Source organism: Notamacropus eugenii, chromosome 4 (genome assembly GCF_028372415.1).
Source record: "Notamacropus eugenii isolate mMacEug1 chromosome 4, mMacEug1.pri_v2, whole genome shotgun sequence".
Classification (NCBI taxonomy): Eukaryota; Metazoa; Chordata; class Mammalia; order Diprotodontia; family Macropodidae; genus Notamacropus; species Notamacropus eugenii.
Genome location: NC_092875.1, coordinates 229,292,118 through 229,310,438, shown reverse-complemented (window position 1 = coordinate 229,310,438; position 18,321 = coordinate 229,292,118). Strand labels below are relative to the sequence as shown.

At 34.9% G+C, this 18,321-nt stretch overlaps 1 protein-coding gene across 1 annotated transcript in view; it reads left to right on the top strand.

The window, feature by feature from the left end:
- CEP192 (centrosomal protein 192) overlaps window positions 1-18,321 on the top strand; it is a 167,442-nt gene that overhangs the window by 111,604 nt on the left and 37,517 nt on the right. Inside the window, exons 38-44 of the mRNA XM_072606604.1 lie at window positions 2,601-2,783; window positions 4,123-4,213; window positions 4,560-4,736; window positions 6,981-7,241; window positions 7,923-8,041; window positions 10,788-10,897; window positions 13,303-13,453. Coding sequence (XP_072462705.1) covers window positions 2,601-2,783; window positions 4,123-4,213; window positions 4,560-4,736; window positions 6,981-7,241; window positions 7,923-8,041; window positions 10,788-10,897; window positions 13,303-13,453 — 1,092 coding nt within the window. The remainder of the gene's footprint in view (window positions 1-2,600; window positions 2,784-4,122; window positions 4,214-4,559; window positions 4,737-6,980; window positions 7,242-7,922; window positions 8,042-10,787; window positions 10,898-13,302; window positions 13,454-18,321) is intronic.

Sequence of the window (18,321 nt, the reverse complement as noted above, 5' to 3'; positions counted from 1 at the left end):
ACCTGGGCTATATATTTTCTCAGTGGTTGGCTACCCTTTTCAGCCACAGGTGGGCTGTATCTCCCCAACTACACTGTTAACCTAGATTAAAGGGAATGTCTTCATAAGGTTTACAGTTTCAATTTTGCTCTTTGAAACTCTGCATCCTTACCTCCACTTTTAAGAAAAATAGAAGAGAGAGCAATTGAATCCAAACACTTTTCACAAAGCCTCTACATGAAATCTTTGAATTGAAAACTTCTAGTGAAGAGGAACCCATTCTTTTAAGTCAACCCATTCAATTTTTGGATAGTTCACACCAAATTTAATCCACTTTCTGAATAACCTATTACTTATTTCCTAACTGGTCCTTTATGTTCTAAATAGCAATTTGAAAGAGGACAGATTCCTTCATATATCCCATAAAGAACCAGTTAGGATATTAACAAAATTATTATAAATAAGCCAATGTCATTTGGGATTCCCATTAGTGAGGGGGCTACAGGAGAAGTATTTGGTTATCTTTTCTGCTGAGACATTTTACACTGCCACCAATCAGTAAACTGTCTTGCCTCACCAAACCCAAGATTTCTTTCAACATCCCATTGATCCTCCTTTCCTTCTCTGTAGGTGATCTCCATACTTCTTAGAAATACATGTAGGTCTTCTTCAGAAAAATAATAGTAGACACATATCTACTTAATCTATTTTCAAGAGTAAGGACCTCTCTACCTTTCTGGGGCTTGAAATCAGAAGTTAATAGCTTTAAAACTAAAAGGGAACCCAGAGGTAATCTAGTACAAACCCTTTGTCCCTCTTTTTGATACCCCGGGAGGGTAAATGAATTGCCCCTAGTCACATAGGCAATAAGCCTTAGAAGTGGAATTTGAAAGCAAGCCTTCTTTTCTTTATACCTTGCTTCTCTTATGTCTTTGATCAGAAGGAAGCATTTTTCCATTTCAGAATTATTGTTAAGAATGAAATTGTTTTTCTTAGGCATTGTGTAACATGTAAAGTATTTCCTCAGCCCTCATATCATTTTTGAGATTATTAGAATTATTTTGTTAATGTTTATTTTATTTTTAGATTATTTGGTGTAAATGCCCTCCTTCATTTTTATATACATTTTGTTTCTATGTGATTTACATTTTCCAGAATATCCTTTCTACGCCCCAGAGAGTCATCCCTTTTAATAAAGAATTTTAATAAAAAATAAAATAGAAGGGGGAGGGAGAATTTAGCACAGATTAATCACCACCTCAAAAAATCTTACATGATAGTTTTCCTCACCTGTATTCCCACACTATTGTAAAGAAGTGGGGAGTTACCCCTTCTCATATTTCTTCTTCAGCATCAAGCATCAGCCAGTCAAATAACATTTATTAAGAGCCTGCTATGTGCCAAACTTTATGTGTTAAGTGCTGAGGATACCAAAAAAGCCCAAGGACAGTTTCTGCCTTTGAAGAGCTTACAGTCTAATAGAGGAGACAATATGGACACAAATCTATACAAAGTAAACTATATGCAGGAAAATAAAATGGCTGTTATAATTTCATCATATTCCATTTTGATTGGTTGATTTTTTTCATTTATATTGTTTTAGTTATTTAAAAAACTTTTTCTGTTACTATTTACCTCATTGCATCATTTGATGCAGATTTTCCCATTCTTTTCTCATCGTGTTTGTCATTTCTTTCATCACAGGAATATTTCAGTACATCATGTACGACATTAGATTTAGCCATTCCACAGTCAGTTAATATCTGCTTTTTTCTCAACTCTGCTACGAAGAATTCTTCTGTAATATTTTGGTACATATCAGTTATTACTTTGTTAGTCTAAATGCACATTATCAGGAGTTCTGGACCAAAGAATCATGGACATCCTGGTCACTTTTTTTTATCATGACTCCAAATTGCTTTTCAGAAAGGTTGGACCACTTCACAGCTATAGTATTGTGCCTATCTTTCTACAATCCCTCCAACACTGACTATTCTATTTTTTTCACCTATCTTTTCCAATTTGCTGAGTGTCTGAAATTTTTAGACTTGTTTTTTTCCTTCTTTTACTACTTACTGGGAGCATTCTTTCATATGATTGCTAATAGCAATTTTTCTTTTGAGAACTGTTCCTTCACATCCTTCGATCACTTCCATGTTGGGGATCATATAATTTATTATAAAATTTAAGGTAATAGGAATTTATTCTGATGGCTGTAGGTCAGACAAATTGATTTTTCTCATATTTTAATGGTTTTCCCTCACCCTCCCCCCTTTAAAAAAACATCTCAGCAGACAAAACAAGCATACAGAAAACTGACTCTCTTCAAGTTTCGAGTAGGTCATTCTTTACAGAGTTCTTAGGTAACTTCTTTAAACCTTTGTTCCAAACTTTTGGTCCACTGAATACCCTTCCAAGTGAGCCACAGAGGAGTGTTTTCCCAGTTGTCATTTACTGTTATACTTTGAATATCATAAACTATGTGATATTTTTTTATGTTAAATAGGGATCATTTTGCTTAAATGTTGAAAATCACGGTTCAGTGTGATATATTTAGAAATCATTAATTAAATAAACGTTACTAAGTCTGATGCAAGCTGTTAAAATTTTTCTTTGTATAGCCACTTGAAAATACTAGTGCAGCCGTCCGGGCCTCAGTATGAAGTAGTGTTGAAAGGTGAGGTAGATTCTTCAGGAAACAAATATCAGACACCTGTACCTCCATCTCACTACTCAGATGTTCCACCTATTTTATCTAACAAGCAGTTCATGACATGGGGAGGTATAGTAGTTGGAAGAACACAGTAAGTATCAACACATCAAGTCTTAAGTATAGTTTAATATTCTTCTCTACTGTGTTATTTTGTGCATCTATTTGAAAAGTTATAATTGTATATTCACCTTCAGTTGTTGCCTTGTCAATAACCTTTTGGGTTTATTAAAAAAGATCTTATGAAAAAGTCATGAACTACAGGAAGCTCTCACAAAATCATAAGTTAATTATTGGCTGAACATCTCGTTGTTGAATCAGGCAGTCAGCAAAAGTTAAGTTAATACTTCGATGAATATTATATATAGAGGTCAAAGAAATTGGAGACCACATCACTGGCTTCAAGGTATTTTTAAGTACACAGCTCAAAAAGGTGTAACACTAGTGAACACCACAAAAATGACTATAAATTACTTCAGGAATCAGTCTTGGTGGAAGAGATGAATTCCAGCAGACAGCTGAAAGTTTTTCTGATTATTGAATCTTATTTCCCTGTTAAGTTTAATTTTAAAATTTTGGAGGGCACTATACTAGTTTCAAAATGTTTTACATCAGAAACAGGAGCCAGTAGTCCATACATTAGGATTCCCTAGGAGCCCCATATAGACTAAGTTTAAAAATGTAATATTTTCTGTGTTTTATTGCATTTTAATTTATTTTGTTAAATATTTCCTAATTACATTTTAATCTGGTTTGAGTGACACTTGAGAATGTTGTGGTAACCATGTGTTTGACATCTCTATTTTACAACAACTTCAGATTGATTTTTACATTTGTAATCTTATTGTTTCTTTTGTTTCTCATTTTATGTTCTTTTTCTTTCGTTTAAACTTACTGGCTTTTTTCCAGAAGTACATTTTGACTGGGGTAGAGGGAGAGGGAATTAGTATTCATGGGTTCTGTCAATATATGCCCAAGCTAGGAGTGTTTTTTGGTCAAATTGATTTGGAAATTCTTTATTTGAGATTCCTTTGAGTAAATTTCCTTTACGTAAAGGTATTTATGTAACATAAGATAAATGTTAAGAGTAAAGGGATGATGGGCCATCTAGGTGACACAGTAGATGGGGCACTAGGTCTGAAAGTCAGAACGATTTGAGTTCAAATCCAGCCTCAGACATCTGACCCTGGGCAAATCACTTAAACACTCATTGCCTTGGGGGAAAAAAAGAGTAAAGGGATAATGATTGTATATGAGAATTGAAAGTTTAAACAGAAGCTTTTAAAGGTTTTTAAAGCTTTTAAAAACCCTTGTTTTTTAGGAAGTAAGTAGCATGGATTTGTGAAAAGTTTTTGTTTCTAGTTTTATCTTATCGATATATCGATCTTTATCTTATCGATAGTTCCTGTTAAAACTTTTTTTTTTTTTTTAAGTCTTCAGAAACTGGCACTCAGAAATAACTCTTCATCTACAACTCAGCGTTTACGTCTTCTGATAAGAGGACAGGATCAGGATTGCTTTCAGGTTTGTAGAATGCGCTTGTTAATTTGAAAAACACTTCTAGGAAAATCTGTAACAGTAGTCTTTGGAGAATTAGCTGGTTTATAAAAATTGTTTTGTTTTCTTTTATCTTTATATCATTCATTTCCCACCCCTGTACCACATTGAACCTTCTCATATGACAGAAAAACAATTAAGCAAAAACATGTAGGTCACAAACTTTGATAATATTTATACCATATTCCGTCATGTGAATAAATTTAGTTTTTCATTATTTATATTTTAAATGTCAAATGTTGTAATGACGGTAATTTCAGTTTGCATTATTATGTGTTGTATATAAAAATTGTGGGTTTTTTGTTATTTGTAGCTTCAGAACACCTTCGGTTTAGAAGAGCGACTAACAAGTACCTGTGAAATTATAATTCGTCCAAAAGAGGATATTAACATCTTCTTATTGTTTGCACCAACGCGAATATCTTGTATGCTGGCTAAACTTGAAATTAAACAACTAGGAATTCAGTCGCAACCAGGCATTAAGTTCAGTGTAAGATAAACTTTATTTTAATATAGTTTCTTTCTCTTTGAGTTGCCTAACAGTGGCTTACCTGTTTACTAACTTACTTCCAAACTAAGTAGAATCTGGTATGTGATGGTCCAGCCTAGGGGGGAAGATGGTTTAGGATTTTTCACTTTGCAGAAAGTTCAGTTACAGGATTTCCTTAGAAGTAGTATTCTATCCCACTGTATTTTCATTATTTAGATCATTTTAAATCGATGTATTGCAAATTTTCTGAAAGTTTACATAGAGTCAAATGGTTTTTATTCAAGTTCGTGATTTTTTGACGTATCTGATTATTAAACTATACTCTTCTGTCTTTATTAAAAAATTTTTTTGCTTACTAATAATTGTCTAACTTTGAAATTTTGGGAGAGGAAAGCCTACATATTTTCTCTAAGGTGTTCAAAACATAAGAATTCTTGTGATCATAAATCTTGAGTTGAAAGGGATCCCTGGAGCTGTCTTATCCAACACATTACAGATAAGGAAATTGAGGCCCAAGAAGGTTCTGTGATTTAGCGTCACAAAGGTAGTAAATATTAGGAGTGGCATCTGACTCCAAAGCCAGTATACTTTTCACTAAGCTGTGTGTTCCCAGATAATTGGAATGAATAAAGAAGGAGGAACACCTTAGATTAGACTCTTCTTTCATTATCTTGTCTGTAAGTCTCCAAGTTATAACTTGTAGTTTCAGGAATTTAAAGGAATCCCCCAAAATATAATAGTTATGGGTAGTAGCCATGATATGGTAGATAAAGAGGCAGCCTGGAAGCTGGGAAAACTTGTCTTCAGGTCACACCAATGGCATGCCTGACTGATTTTGAGCCTAGCTACCGCTATTCTCTAAGACAGAGGTATCAAACTCTGGAAATGTTTAACAAAATAGATAATGATACAGTACAGCATAGTTAAATTGCGATTTTAGATTCTAAGTCAATATGCAGCCACAGAGATCAGTTTCAATTTGAGTTTGACATAGCTGCTGTAAGGCTATAAGTTGCAGAAAAGGTTTGGATCTGCATTGGTAGAAGGAGTTTCCTTATTGTTCCTGATTTTTCTTCCTTATTTAGAAGCATATAATAGTGGATTGAATTGAATTGTGTAGTGGATTAAATATAAAAAGGCCAAGAAGCGAAAGCCTGGGATTTTAACTCCTAAGAAACAAAACATAAATTATAGAGGGTCTTTGGGGGACCAATTTTATTAATATATTAGAACCATCAATTTTTTATTTGCTCATAAAAAAGTGTTTGAAATGTTTGTTCACTAGTAATAGTTCCTCAGTAGTCTTTTTAATATCCTTTGCATAGGAAACACTTTTTCCTAAACTATAAGCTCTGGTTTTAGCACTATGATGTATGAGGATCCCTAAATTAGAAGGCAGAAAAATCTGGTTTGTGTGTGATTCCTTGTAATTTGCCATATTGAGTATGTTGTGTCAGTTATTTAGCAGTCAGTAATTGAGCTACTACTATGTACCCACACTGTCCTAAGAACTCTGGATGCAAACACAAAGGGAAAAAAATGATCTCTAATCTCAAGGAGCTTATATATGAGGGAGACAGGTACCTATCTAAGAATATGCAGCATAAATATTAAAGTTGTATAATGTAGTTTGGGAGAGGGAAGGCACTAGCAGTTTTGTAGTTAGGAAATACTTCATGCAAAAAAGAAGGTACTTAAGCTTTGTTTTAAAGGAATAGAAGGGGGAATGTTTGTGGTATAGACGATTTAAAAGACAGGGAAAAATAGAATTTCTTCTTCAGCTCAGGATCAGTTATAGGTAGGTTCCTTTCAGCTCTGGGGTTTTTTGAAGTTTGTTCAACTTCAGCAAATAACCTCACCAAACCTCAATTTGACCTATCTTTGTTTTGCCAGCTTTTGTTGGTTGAACTTGGACTGTGTTTATGACTTTTTCTGCATCTGACTTGCCCCTCTCTAACTCTGAAGACTACTTTAACTAAGGGTATCACTTTGTTTAGCAAATTGTATAAAATATACTCACTTTATTATTTTTTAATTTTTCCTCTTAGGACAAAACCTCAGTGATGACAGTGTGCATTTTTTGCAATTCTTAGATTCTTTTAGCATTAAGTCTTCACTGGTAACCAAAGAACAAAAACTGTTGTGTCTTAAAGTTTACCAGATTTGTGGTTTTATAAAATGACTGTTTCGCTATCTTCTGATTCTACAAAATATAATTTTAGGTGTATATTTTGTGTTTTTTAGATACCATTGTCTGGATATGGAGGAGCAAGTAATCTTATTTTGGAGGATGTTAAAAAACTCTCAGATAGTTACATGGTTACAGTAAATAGCCCAATACCTGGAAAAGAAAGTAGAATTGTTTTTTCTGTGAGAAATACAGGTTCTCGAGCAGCCTATGTTAAAGCAGTATGTTTTAAGGATTCTCAAGGAAAAGTTCTTTTGGATCCTCAAGTGATGAGAATTTTACCAGATAAATTTGTTCTCAAGGAAAGAGCACAAGAGGTATGTGTAATTTCCACATGAAAACTTTAATTTTTCCAAATTTAATTTTTAAAAATATTTTCAAGAGGCTTAAATTTTATAGCTAGATATTTATTTAATAAGAGATTAAGTACACACAAATGATATCTGCACACATGAATGATCAAATTTTTAAAAGTACTTATTAGATGATAAGCAGTGGGAATACAAAAGTGAAGGCAGTCCATTCCCTCAAGGAGTTTGGGAGGCAACACATGTAGGTAGTGAGGACTAAGGAGAAGTATTTTTGGTGTTAAAAAGTTACAAGAGTTGTGATTGGAGCCAGAGAGAAGAGAAGACTGATATTCTCTTTTCAATAGCAATATCCATGTTAATTTTATAATGGCTCCAGAACAATAAAATGAGTTGAGAGTGTTGATAAAAAGATGATTAGGAACTCCGAAGAGGAGTGAACCATGTGAGTCACTCACCAATAAGAATATTGGGGAACCTCAGGGTTAGAGTCCTAGAGCTTAAAGGGTTAAGTCCTTCAGGGCATAGTGCTAATGCAGCTGGTGAGAAGATGTCTAGAGCATAACTGGGACCATTTATAATTTCCATTCAATGAAAAAATGTAACCTCTTTGAGTTTATAGAAAGTTTTTCAAAGGAAAGTAATTGACACAAAGCTGTTTTTAAAAGTTCCTATTTTTGTTGGAATCAGATGATCACTTTAATATATAATCCAACTGAAAAGGAGAAAAATTGTCAAACTGCACCATCATTATTGTCAACGATATACTTTTTTGGTGGAGATGAAATATTGAGACAGCAATATCGAAGGTTGGTAAAAGTTGTTTATTCTTACTCAAGATAGAGAAGACAGAACATGGGGGCAAACTCATCTTTCCTTTTCTTTTTCCCTCAATGTATGACCTTGGGCAAGTCATTTTAACCTTTGTTTGCTTCTGTTTCCTCAACTGTAAATTGGAGGTAATAATAGCAGCTATTTCACTGGGTTGTTAGGAGGATCAAATGAAGTAATATTTTTTAAGTGCCTAGCACAGTGCAGGACACATATTAGACATTATAAAAATACTTAATCCAGGGTTGGGGAACCTTTGGCCTTGAGGCTACATGTGGCCTTTTAGATCCTCAAGTACAGCCCTTTCACAGAAGTTCTGTGAAGTTTGGATTCAGTCAAAGGCCTACACTTGAGGACCTAGAGGGCCACATGTGGCCTTGAGGCTGCAGGTTTCCTACCCCTTCAGCTTTTGCCCTTGATGCTCTTCTGTTTTCTCTCAGCCTAGCCTCAAACTGCCAAATTTTTACTGATTCCTTTTTACCTCTGTTCATTCCTGAATGCCCATGTGTGTGTTGATTTGATCCTTTTTTCTAAGAATCAGGTGTTGTTTAATCTATTTAACATTAAGTGTTTAATTTTTAATTGTGTGAATGAAATCTAACTTCCAAGGGGCGTTGTAGCTAAAAAGAAGATATTTCTTTTTTGTTGTTGTTGTTTAAAATCTGTTATGATTTTGAAGAGTTCCAAAAGTTTATACAACATTATTGCTGGAAAATTTGAAGAGTTATAAACAGCAATGGTAATGAGTCAGAATCACTTGCCCTTCATCTACTAATATGCAGTAAACTAATAATACATTGGGGTTTTTAGTAGTTGATCATTCCTTTAAATTCATCAATATTTATATAGCATAGACAGTAATACCTCACTTAACCTGCATCATCAGAAAACACACTATTCTTTATAAGTGAAAAAATTTTAACATTTTCCAATAAAAAGCTTTTTTTTTTTTTGTTTAAACATATGAGATGCTTCTCTCACTGGCTTAAACAAAATGATACAGGTTAACAAAATAGTCTTACTACTTTACAGTCACATCTCCAATCCAGAAGGAGAACTGATCTCTTTTTCATAACATCACAAAAATCAATTACTACTTGCCCTGATAGAATGATGCTACCAAGATACATATGATTTTTTATCCTAAGTCTAATCTCTGCTATAGATTGTTACTTATTTAATTATTATTATTTCTATTCTGCTGTGTTCTTTTATATGCAGTTAGCTATATAAGGGCCCCTCCTATACAATTAGACTCCTAATAAGTGAGGAGCTTAGAAGGCTGACCAATTGAGAGAAGTTTTACACTTTTTTAGATGTCTGTGGAAACATAATCTAGACCTGTATCATTATGCCCATGTGGTATGTGTGAATAATTCTACCATTATTAGGATCGCTTTTTGGGGAGGAAGCTAGATCTGTGATTTCATTGTTATGGTGAACTCTTGTTAGGAAAATTCCCTCCACCAACACAAATCAACTTACACTCTTGGAGAATTAAGGCAAGAAGTTATGTGGCTGACCTTTGGTAAACACAGCTAAGTGAGAATTGGATCTAGGTCTTCCTGACTCCAGTGCTGGCCTTCTATCAATTATGCCACACTGCTTCTTAATGTCATAATTAGAATCACTAAACAAATTATAATCACATAGTAAATAGCCATCCCCTTGAAATTTTTGAGGATTTGATAAGGATTGCTAGTCATTTAGCAAAAAAAATTTTCCTAAAAGAAGATAGTTCTTATACAAATTAATCTTTAAATCATGGACTATGTAGTCAGGATTTTTGAGCAGGGGGACCTTAAAATTGCCTGGTCCTTAGTATCTGCTTTATTTGTTTGATATAAATAGTAATCTAAGAGGCTGTTACATAGCATTTTGAAGTTTACAAATCTTTGTAAAAATCCATAAACATTGCAGCATTATGGTTAGGTACAGCAGTTCATTTGAGGGCAAAAAAAAGGAATAAACACTTTCTCCCAGTGCCATCCCCACTCATTTCTATTTACTTAATCCTAGTTTTTAAGCCCATATTTTGCTTCTCCTTTCACTATAACCTCTTCAACCCCAATTTTATTGTTAGTATCCTTCCCTTCACCCTAAACCTTTTTCTTTCATACTTATTTCATCTTTTTGCAACCATAGACACTTGACTCCTTCAGTAACCCTATTACTTACCTGGCTACTCATTCTGTACTAGGTGTTCTTGTTTTCTCCTATACACTGGGCCCAGAGAAATAGTAGGCACATTATTGCTCCTCAGTACCATTATCAGGTCTTCCTTTTGCTGTCATCACTCAGTGGACCTCTCCTACTTTTAATCCTACTGTATTTCTTCGTATAGTCATCTACCTACCTTATCTCTCTTTTCTTGCTTTTCCAAGGTGTTTAGTGAACGTGACTCACTGACTTCCTCTTTCTGACCTCTATTAGGACTTATGTATATCCTTATGCATTATATTTATTGCATTATCCATTCCTCTTCATGACCCAAAACTTTGAAATTCCTTTGTCTAGTACTCTGTTCATTTCAGTACGTTACACCCTTTTAAATTAAGTTTTTTTCTTTGCCTCTCTTTTTATGAATGTCATGAAAAATGTTGTTGTTTGTGCTTCTTTCTCAAAGAGGACCATAAATGCTTTCAAAGAACAGTCAAGCAAATATAAGAATGTATTTCAAGATATGAATATGTTAAACATACCTTACGTAAAATCTTTTCACAGAGCTCTGTTACATAAGCCAGAAATAGTAGAACAAATACTTCCAGAACACAGCTTGCTGAAGAAAATTTGTTTTGATGAAGCATTTCAAGATGAGCAGCTAATAACTGAAGGTAGACACTTTTCTTTGTTAAAAACCAAACCAAAAAAACCCCAAAGCACCATAAAAGTTTAAGACAAATCTTGTTTGCTATTTTTAACTGTATCTAAAGTTAGTATTTTTAAAAAAAATTTTGTAGATTTGCTGTATTTGATTTGCATGGTGTACATTTGCTCAAATTTGTGATTTACACCTGCCCCCATGTATACTTTATTGTTTGCAGAAGTGAAGAAAAGGGTAACATTCACCAGCCAAGAAATTTAGACTTAAATCATTCTTATTCCAAAGCCTTTCTGTCATTCTTACCGAAATTCCATTGACTTTTAGGATTATCCTTTGGCAGAGCCCATACTGTCTGCAATGGCAGCAGAAAAATCCCAATTACCTGACTTTTAATTCATTAGGGCTTGGAGAGTCCATTTAGCTCAAACCTGCAGTTTACAGGTAAAATTGAGGCTCAGCAAGGTAAGATGATGACTTCCCGAGACATGCTTAGATAGATAGTGGCATAGGCATAACACAAACTCAGGTCTTTTCCCTTCAGTCATCAGGCACTTAGAGCTATTTATAACCTGCCAACTTCCTACTTTTCCAGGGTTCTTTCACTCTGTTTACCTCCCAGCAGCTACACCAGCGTTCTTGCTTTCCCTCGTAACACACTATATCTCCCATCTCTATACCTTTGCTTTAATTGCCTTCCTATACCTGAAATTCTCTCCCTGTAATTTCTTCCTTTTATCTTCCTTGATTTCCTTCAGGACTTAGCTAAAACCCCACTTTCTGTAAGTCTCTCCCAGTCTCTCCTGCTGCTGATACTTTTCCCTCTGAGCTTACATTTTTTGGTACATATCTTTGTATACCTATTTGTTTGTGTATTGTCTCCTGTATTAGGCCATGAACTCTTTGAGGGAAGGGGACTGTTTTTGTCTCTTTTTGTATCTCTAGCACTTAAATTGGCAAATTGTAAGAGTTTAATATTTGTTCACTGACCACTGTTAAGGCAGCTATAAGGCAAAGATGCTTTTGGAAGGTAATCCATTAATAATTAAATCCACAGAATTTTAAATTTGAGTCTTTATAATCTAGTTAAAAAATTTGGACACTACCTTGTGGGTAGTGCATTTGAAAGTTTTTAGGATGTGGAATTACATAATCAAGTGGTGAATTAGGAAGACTAAATTGGCAGTAGTATTTGTGATGTTTTGGAAGAGTAGAGATTGGATAGTTTTTGAGGTGATGAAATATGAATGAAGATGAAAATTATTTGGTGGGGATAGATTAAGTAAATTCAAATCACTTTTTAAGCACTTTGTTTGTACAGTATACTCTGACAGTCTCTGAGAGATGTCCAGGGAAGATCTTGAATAATGGCTATGTGAGAAATGAAAAATTTCAGTAGAATTTGTGATGGTAGATGGCACTTTTGTTTATAGACCAGATAAGCAGAGATGTTGGTAGGCAAAGGAAAAGGAGAGGGAAATTGAAGATACTGGAATAAGGCAAGGTAATTGATAGTTCAAGGTCTTCAAGACAGTAGAAAGCAATGATTCCTGAGCCAGTATCTGAAAGAGTGTGTAAAACAAGAAAGAAGGACAAATGCCCCAATTTTTAAAAAAGGAAAGAGTTTAGAGTATGGAAAATGGAGGTCAGTGAACTTGACTTTGATTCCTGGGAAAAACCTAGAATGAATCATTAAGGTAATGGTTTGCAAACATCTAAATAGGGAAGCCATTATTACAAAGAGCCAGCATAGTTTTGTTTCCTCAAACTAGAATAACTTCATTTTCTTTTTAGTCAGTTTTACCAAACAGCTAGTAGATAAGTAGGATATTTAGTGGAGTTTCCCTAGATTTTGATAAAGCTTTTAATGAAGTGTCTTATATAATCAGATTATCAAGCTTGAAGCTGTGTTTGCAGCATGTTTTACAATCTTAATATTGTTCTGTCCATATAGGTAGTTTATATTCAGTCCTTCAGGGAACTAAACAAACTAGAAAGAGTGTACCTGTTATGAATTGCTTTTCCCTAAAATGCACAAATTATCTTATTTTGGGGGGCAGAACCTGGGAAGAAGACAGAAATTCTTGATTTACGTGGACTGCAGTGGGCTAATTGTGAGCCATGATTTTCTTTGCCTGATGTATAATGATCTAGATTTGCTACATTATCAGATTTATAATTGCTGGGGGTTATTTGAATACCTTTCCTTGGTTCTGTAGATTTGTCCTCATACCTGTCCCAAAGGTATTCGGTAGTTATAGCTAATCAGTATTATTGGTCATCTAATAATGATCCCCAAACTAAGAAAATAACTCTGGCAATACAATAAATAGCTTCTAGGCAAATTGTAAATATCTGCTTCTTGTATTGCGCTTGTGTGAAGATTTGTATACATCACAACATCTTTCTCTGTTTTAGTGTATGATCTTCCTGAACGGCCAAATGATGTCCAGTTCTTTTATGGAAACATGCGTAAAATTATTCTTTCTGTAATTGGTGACTTTGCTGATTCAAGTTCTAGTCTTGGTTCTCTTCAGAATTGTTTACAACACAATTTAGCCTCTAAAAGGTAATGAGTATAAATTCTGTAACTGAATTTAAAAATATCTTTATCAGACAATGAGTTTGTGTAATATTTACTTTGTACTTGGGAGTTTTCAAAAGACTGTAATTGAATGGGTCAATGATCTACTTTCTGATGATGAAAAGTAGTTCAGTTTTGTAGAGCTGATTAGATTTTGTTAACTGTGATACACAGTGGAGAGTTGTGTCTTATGTGTATTTAAGTTATGAAAAGTTAACTGTATGCCTTCAGTAAATAATAGAGAGAAGTGTATGTAAATAGTATTGTATAAAGTTATAGTTGCAAGAGAAGGGGAAGAATCCATACCTTTGCTTCACTTTCTATCACATGAAGGAAGGACAGCAGGGCAACAGTAGAGTGCCAGGTAGAGGAATGACAGCACCTCATTAGTTCACAGTTAGAATTCTATTGCACAAAGAAAAACCCACCATTTTCTTTTTTTTAATTAATTTATTTCTAGTGTTCAACATTCATTTCCACAAGATTCTGAGCTCCAGATTTTTTCCCCATCTCTCCCCTCCCCCACCCCAAGATACCTATGTGCATTCTGATTACTCCTTCCCCTAATCTGCCGTCCCTTCTAGCACACCCCTCCCTTCCCTTATCCCCATCTCTTCTGTTTTCTTTTAGGATAAGATAGATTTCTATACCCCATTACCTGTATTTCTTATTTCCCAGGTGCATGTAAAAGCAGTTTTTAGCATTCTTTTTAAAACTTTGAGTTCCAACTTCTCTCCCTCCACCCATCCCCATTGAGAAGGCAAACAATTCAATATAGTTATATATGTGTAGTTATGCAAATGAGTTCCATAAAAGTCATAACGTGAGAGACTAACTATATTTCCCTCCATCCTGTCCTGCCTCCCATTTATTCTATTCTCTCCTTTGACCTTGTCCCTCCCCAGAAGTGTTTAATTCTAATTACCCCCCCTCCCATTTGCCCTCCCTTCTATCATCCCCCCACACATCCCACTTATCCCCTTCTCCCCTACTTTCCTGTAGTGTAAGATAGATTTTTCATACCAAATTGAGTGTGCATGTTATTCCTTCCTTAAGCCAAACGTGATGAGACTAAACTTCACTTTTTCCCTTTCACCTCCCCCCTTTTCTCCTCCATTGAAAAAGTTTTATCTTGCCACTTTTATGAGAGCTAATTTGCCCCATTCCATTTCTCCCTTTCTCCTTCCAATATATTCCTCTCTCATCCCTTAATTTTATTTTTTTAGATATCATCCCTTCCTATTCAATTTACCTTATGCCCTCTGTCTATATGTATATAATCCCTCCAACTGCCCAAATACTGAGAAAAGTCTCAAGAGTTACAAATATTATCTTTCCATGTAGGAATGTAAACAATTCAACTTTGGTAAGTTGTTTATGGTTTCTCTTTCCTGTTCACCTTTTCATGCTTCTCTTGATTCTTGTGTTTGAAAGTCAAATTTTCTATTCAGCTCTGGTCTTTCATTAAGAATGCTTGAAAGTCCTCTATTTCATTGAATGGCCATTTTTCCCCCTGAAGTATTATACTCAGTTTTGCTGGATATTCTTGGTTTTAATCCTAGTTTCTTTGACTTTTGGAATATCTTATTCCAAGTCCTTCAGTCCCTTAATGTGATCTTATGTTATCTTGATTGTATTTCCGCAATACTAAAATTGTTTCTTTCTGGCCTCTTGCAATATTTTCTCCTTGACCTGGAAACTTTGGAATTTGGCTACAATATTCCCAGGAGTTTTTCTTTTCAGATCTCTTTCAGGAAGTGATCGGTGAATTCTTTCAATATTTATTTTACCCTCTGGTTTTAGAATATCAGGGCAGTTTTCCTTGATAATTTCATGAAAGATGATGTCTGGGCTCTTTTTTTGATCATGTCTTTCAGGTAGTCCCATAATTTTTAAATTGTCTCTCCTGGATCTATTTTCCAGGTCAATTGTTTTTCCAATGAGATATTTCACATTGTTTGCTATTTTTTCATTCCTTTGGTTTTGTTTTATAATTTATTGATTTTTCGTAAAGTCATTAGCTTCCATCTGCTCCATTCTAATCTTTAAGGAATTATTTTCTTCAGTGAGCTTTTGGATCTCCTTTTCCATCTGGCAGTTCTGCTTTTTAGGGCATTCCTCTCCTCATTGACTTTTTGGATCTCTTTTGCCATTTTTTAAAGTGTTATTTTCTTCATCATTTTTTTGGGTCTCCTTTAGCAAACAGTTGACTCATTTTGCATGATTTTCTTGCATCACTCTCATTTCTCTTCCCAGTTTTTGTTCTGCTTCTCTTGCTTGATTTTCAAAATCCTTTTTGAGCTCTTCCCAGCCTGAGACCAATTCATATTTTTCTTGGAGGTTTAGGATGGAGGAACTTTGATTTTGTTTCCTTCTGTTTGCATGCTTTGGTCTTTCTTGTCACCAAAGTAAGATTCTATAGTCTGATTCTTTTTCCAGTTTTTGCTCATTTCCCCAGCCATTTACTTGACTTTTGAGCTCTTTGTCAAGGTGGTTCTCTGCTTCCAGTGGGGATGAGAGGTATAATCAGCCCCTCCATCGCCCTACAATCTGTGGGTTTAGAGCTCCAGAAATGGTGGCTGTAGCTGCCCTTGCTACTGCTGTGGCTGCCTTGGGTTTCTCCGCCCCTTCCACCCTCTGACGCGCTGGATCTGGGGATGGACTACTCCACTCTCCTGCACTGTTCCCACAGGCTTTTTCCACTGACCCCCCAATTTATCCTCAGCATTTTGGGGTCAGGAAGTCTGGAAACTGCTACAGGTGCAAGAGAGTCAGTCCCCCAAAGGCCTGCTCAAGTGCCCTCTGTGTACTTGTAGCCCACATTGCTCCCAGTGTGGCATGATAGATAACTTCCTGGCAAACTTCCAGGCTGTCTTGGGCTGGAGATTTTGCTTCACTCTGTCATTGTGTGGATTCTGCAGCTTCAGAATTTGTTTAGAGCCATTTTTTACAGGTATTTATCTAGAAAGTCCGTGCTGTTACTGCACCATCTTGGCTCCACCCCTCCCGCTACTTCCCCTCCCCCCAAGTCCACCATTTTCTAAGAATACGGAGACTTTATGTTCATTTTAGGTTTTGCTTAATTTTTCTTTGTATTATAATTTTGACAACATATGATGTGCCGCCAATACAGAGCATAATTCTTGATATAAGATGTAGCTCCATTGTATGTTGGTTGCGGATAGAAGGGAATGCCATTTTATTATTTTTATTTCTTTCATGTTTCAGATTTATTTCATTTAAATAGAAATGGCAAAAACTCTTGATTTAATCTTGGAGGAAGTGGGTTTAAATCTATTTAACCTCTTTTGGCCTTCAAGTTTCCTCATCTGTAAAAGGTAGAGTTTACATTACATTATCTTTAAGATCCTCTCTAGACCTTGATAGTGTGAGAAAATTATGGTAGCTATATAATAGTTTTCTGATGTCGTTCAGTCACAATGTCTGTAGTTTTTACTTATTATTCAGTTGAAGTCGTTCTCTGGTGCCTTACTGTGGTGAGTTGATCTTGGATTCTTGAAGGCACAGCATAAGCCCCGGAAGATTGAGATTTAACACTGAATGTTTATTACTGTGTGAATCTTGGACCCCAGGGCCCGAACCCTATATAAAAGCTAGAGAACTTTTTTCCCCTTCTCTAATCTCCTCCCCTCCAAGAAACCCAACCTATTACTTTTTTCTTCCTGAACTCTTGCGCCTTCCCCATATACATATTGCCTTTGCATATTTGAATGTTTCTTTTGGTTTCCAGTTGGCCTAGTTAGATTGAGATTTCCATTAATTTCCCCTCAGTTCTAATAGTTTTTTGACTCATCTTTCATAATCTGTCTTGACAGTAGTCACATCTGTGCTATATAAGTGTGAAATTGGGGCAGGATTCTTTTAAAAAAGATTTCTGGTTTGCCTTTGCAAGCAAGCACAAGAACTGAAAAAAATAGTTTTGTCTTTTCCACTGTGCATTGGAAGGAATGAATTCATTTCCAAGTACCTGAGCTTCTTGACAATCTATTCTTTGACAATCTATTCTTTTTATCAAGTTACCATACTGTTTCCCAGCATAGAGCCTCAGTAAGAGTTGTATTAATTCCCGTGGTCCTCCTCCCCAGGATTACTTTCAGGTACTAAATTTCTTAACCATTGCAGTTAGCATAATTCTTAATTAGGCATGAAGAGTTGGTTTTTGTTTTTTTGTTTTTGTGTTGATAGAATACCTCCACTACACATTTGAAATTATTTTGTTCAGTTTACTGTCCAGGCTCTAATTGTTCAAATGGGGATAAATACTTAATACTATTTGCCTCACAGTTTTGTGTGTGTAATGTTTTATAACCTGTAAAGCACTTATACTTACTAATATTATTTTTACTAATAATTCTTACTCTGTTCTGTTAGTAGAAAGTACTAATGATGGATACTTTTATTAGTTAGGAACTATATATTAGGGACTATGATTTTAATTTAGACTTAACTACTAAAAGCAGGATTCAGTTAGGTGAGAGGAGTGTAGAATTCACATAACTATTTATTAATCTTCCAATTCAGGTCAGTATAAACTTGTTGAGTAATTTTTTTTAAAACAGAAGACTAAATGCAGTATAATTTCTCTTACCCAACTAAATTCCATTACCAGAAATATTGCTACAATGAAAACAAACTTAATAAATAAAAATATCAGTACAATAATATTGCCACAATAAAAATCAAAACTCAAGAAAAATATTGACAAACTTCTAATAATGGCCTTATTATTTTAAATAGCAATTACCTGACTAAAATTACATTATGAAAAGTATAGTTACACATATATACTTCAGTGGACTACTAGGTGAATGGGATAGCCTGAATTCAGTAAA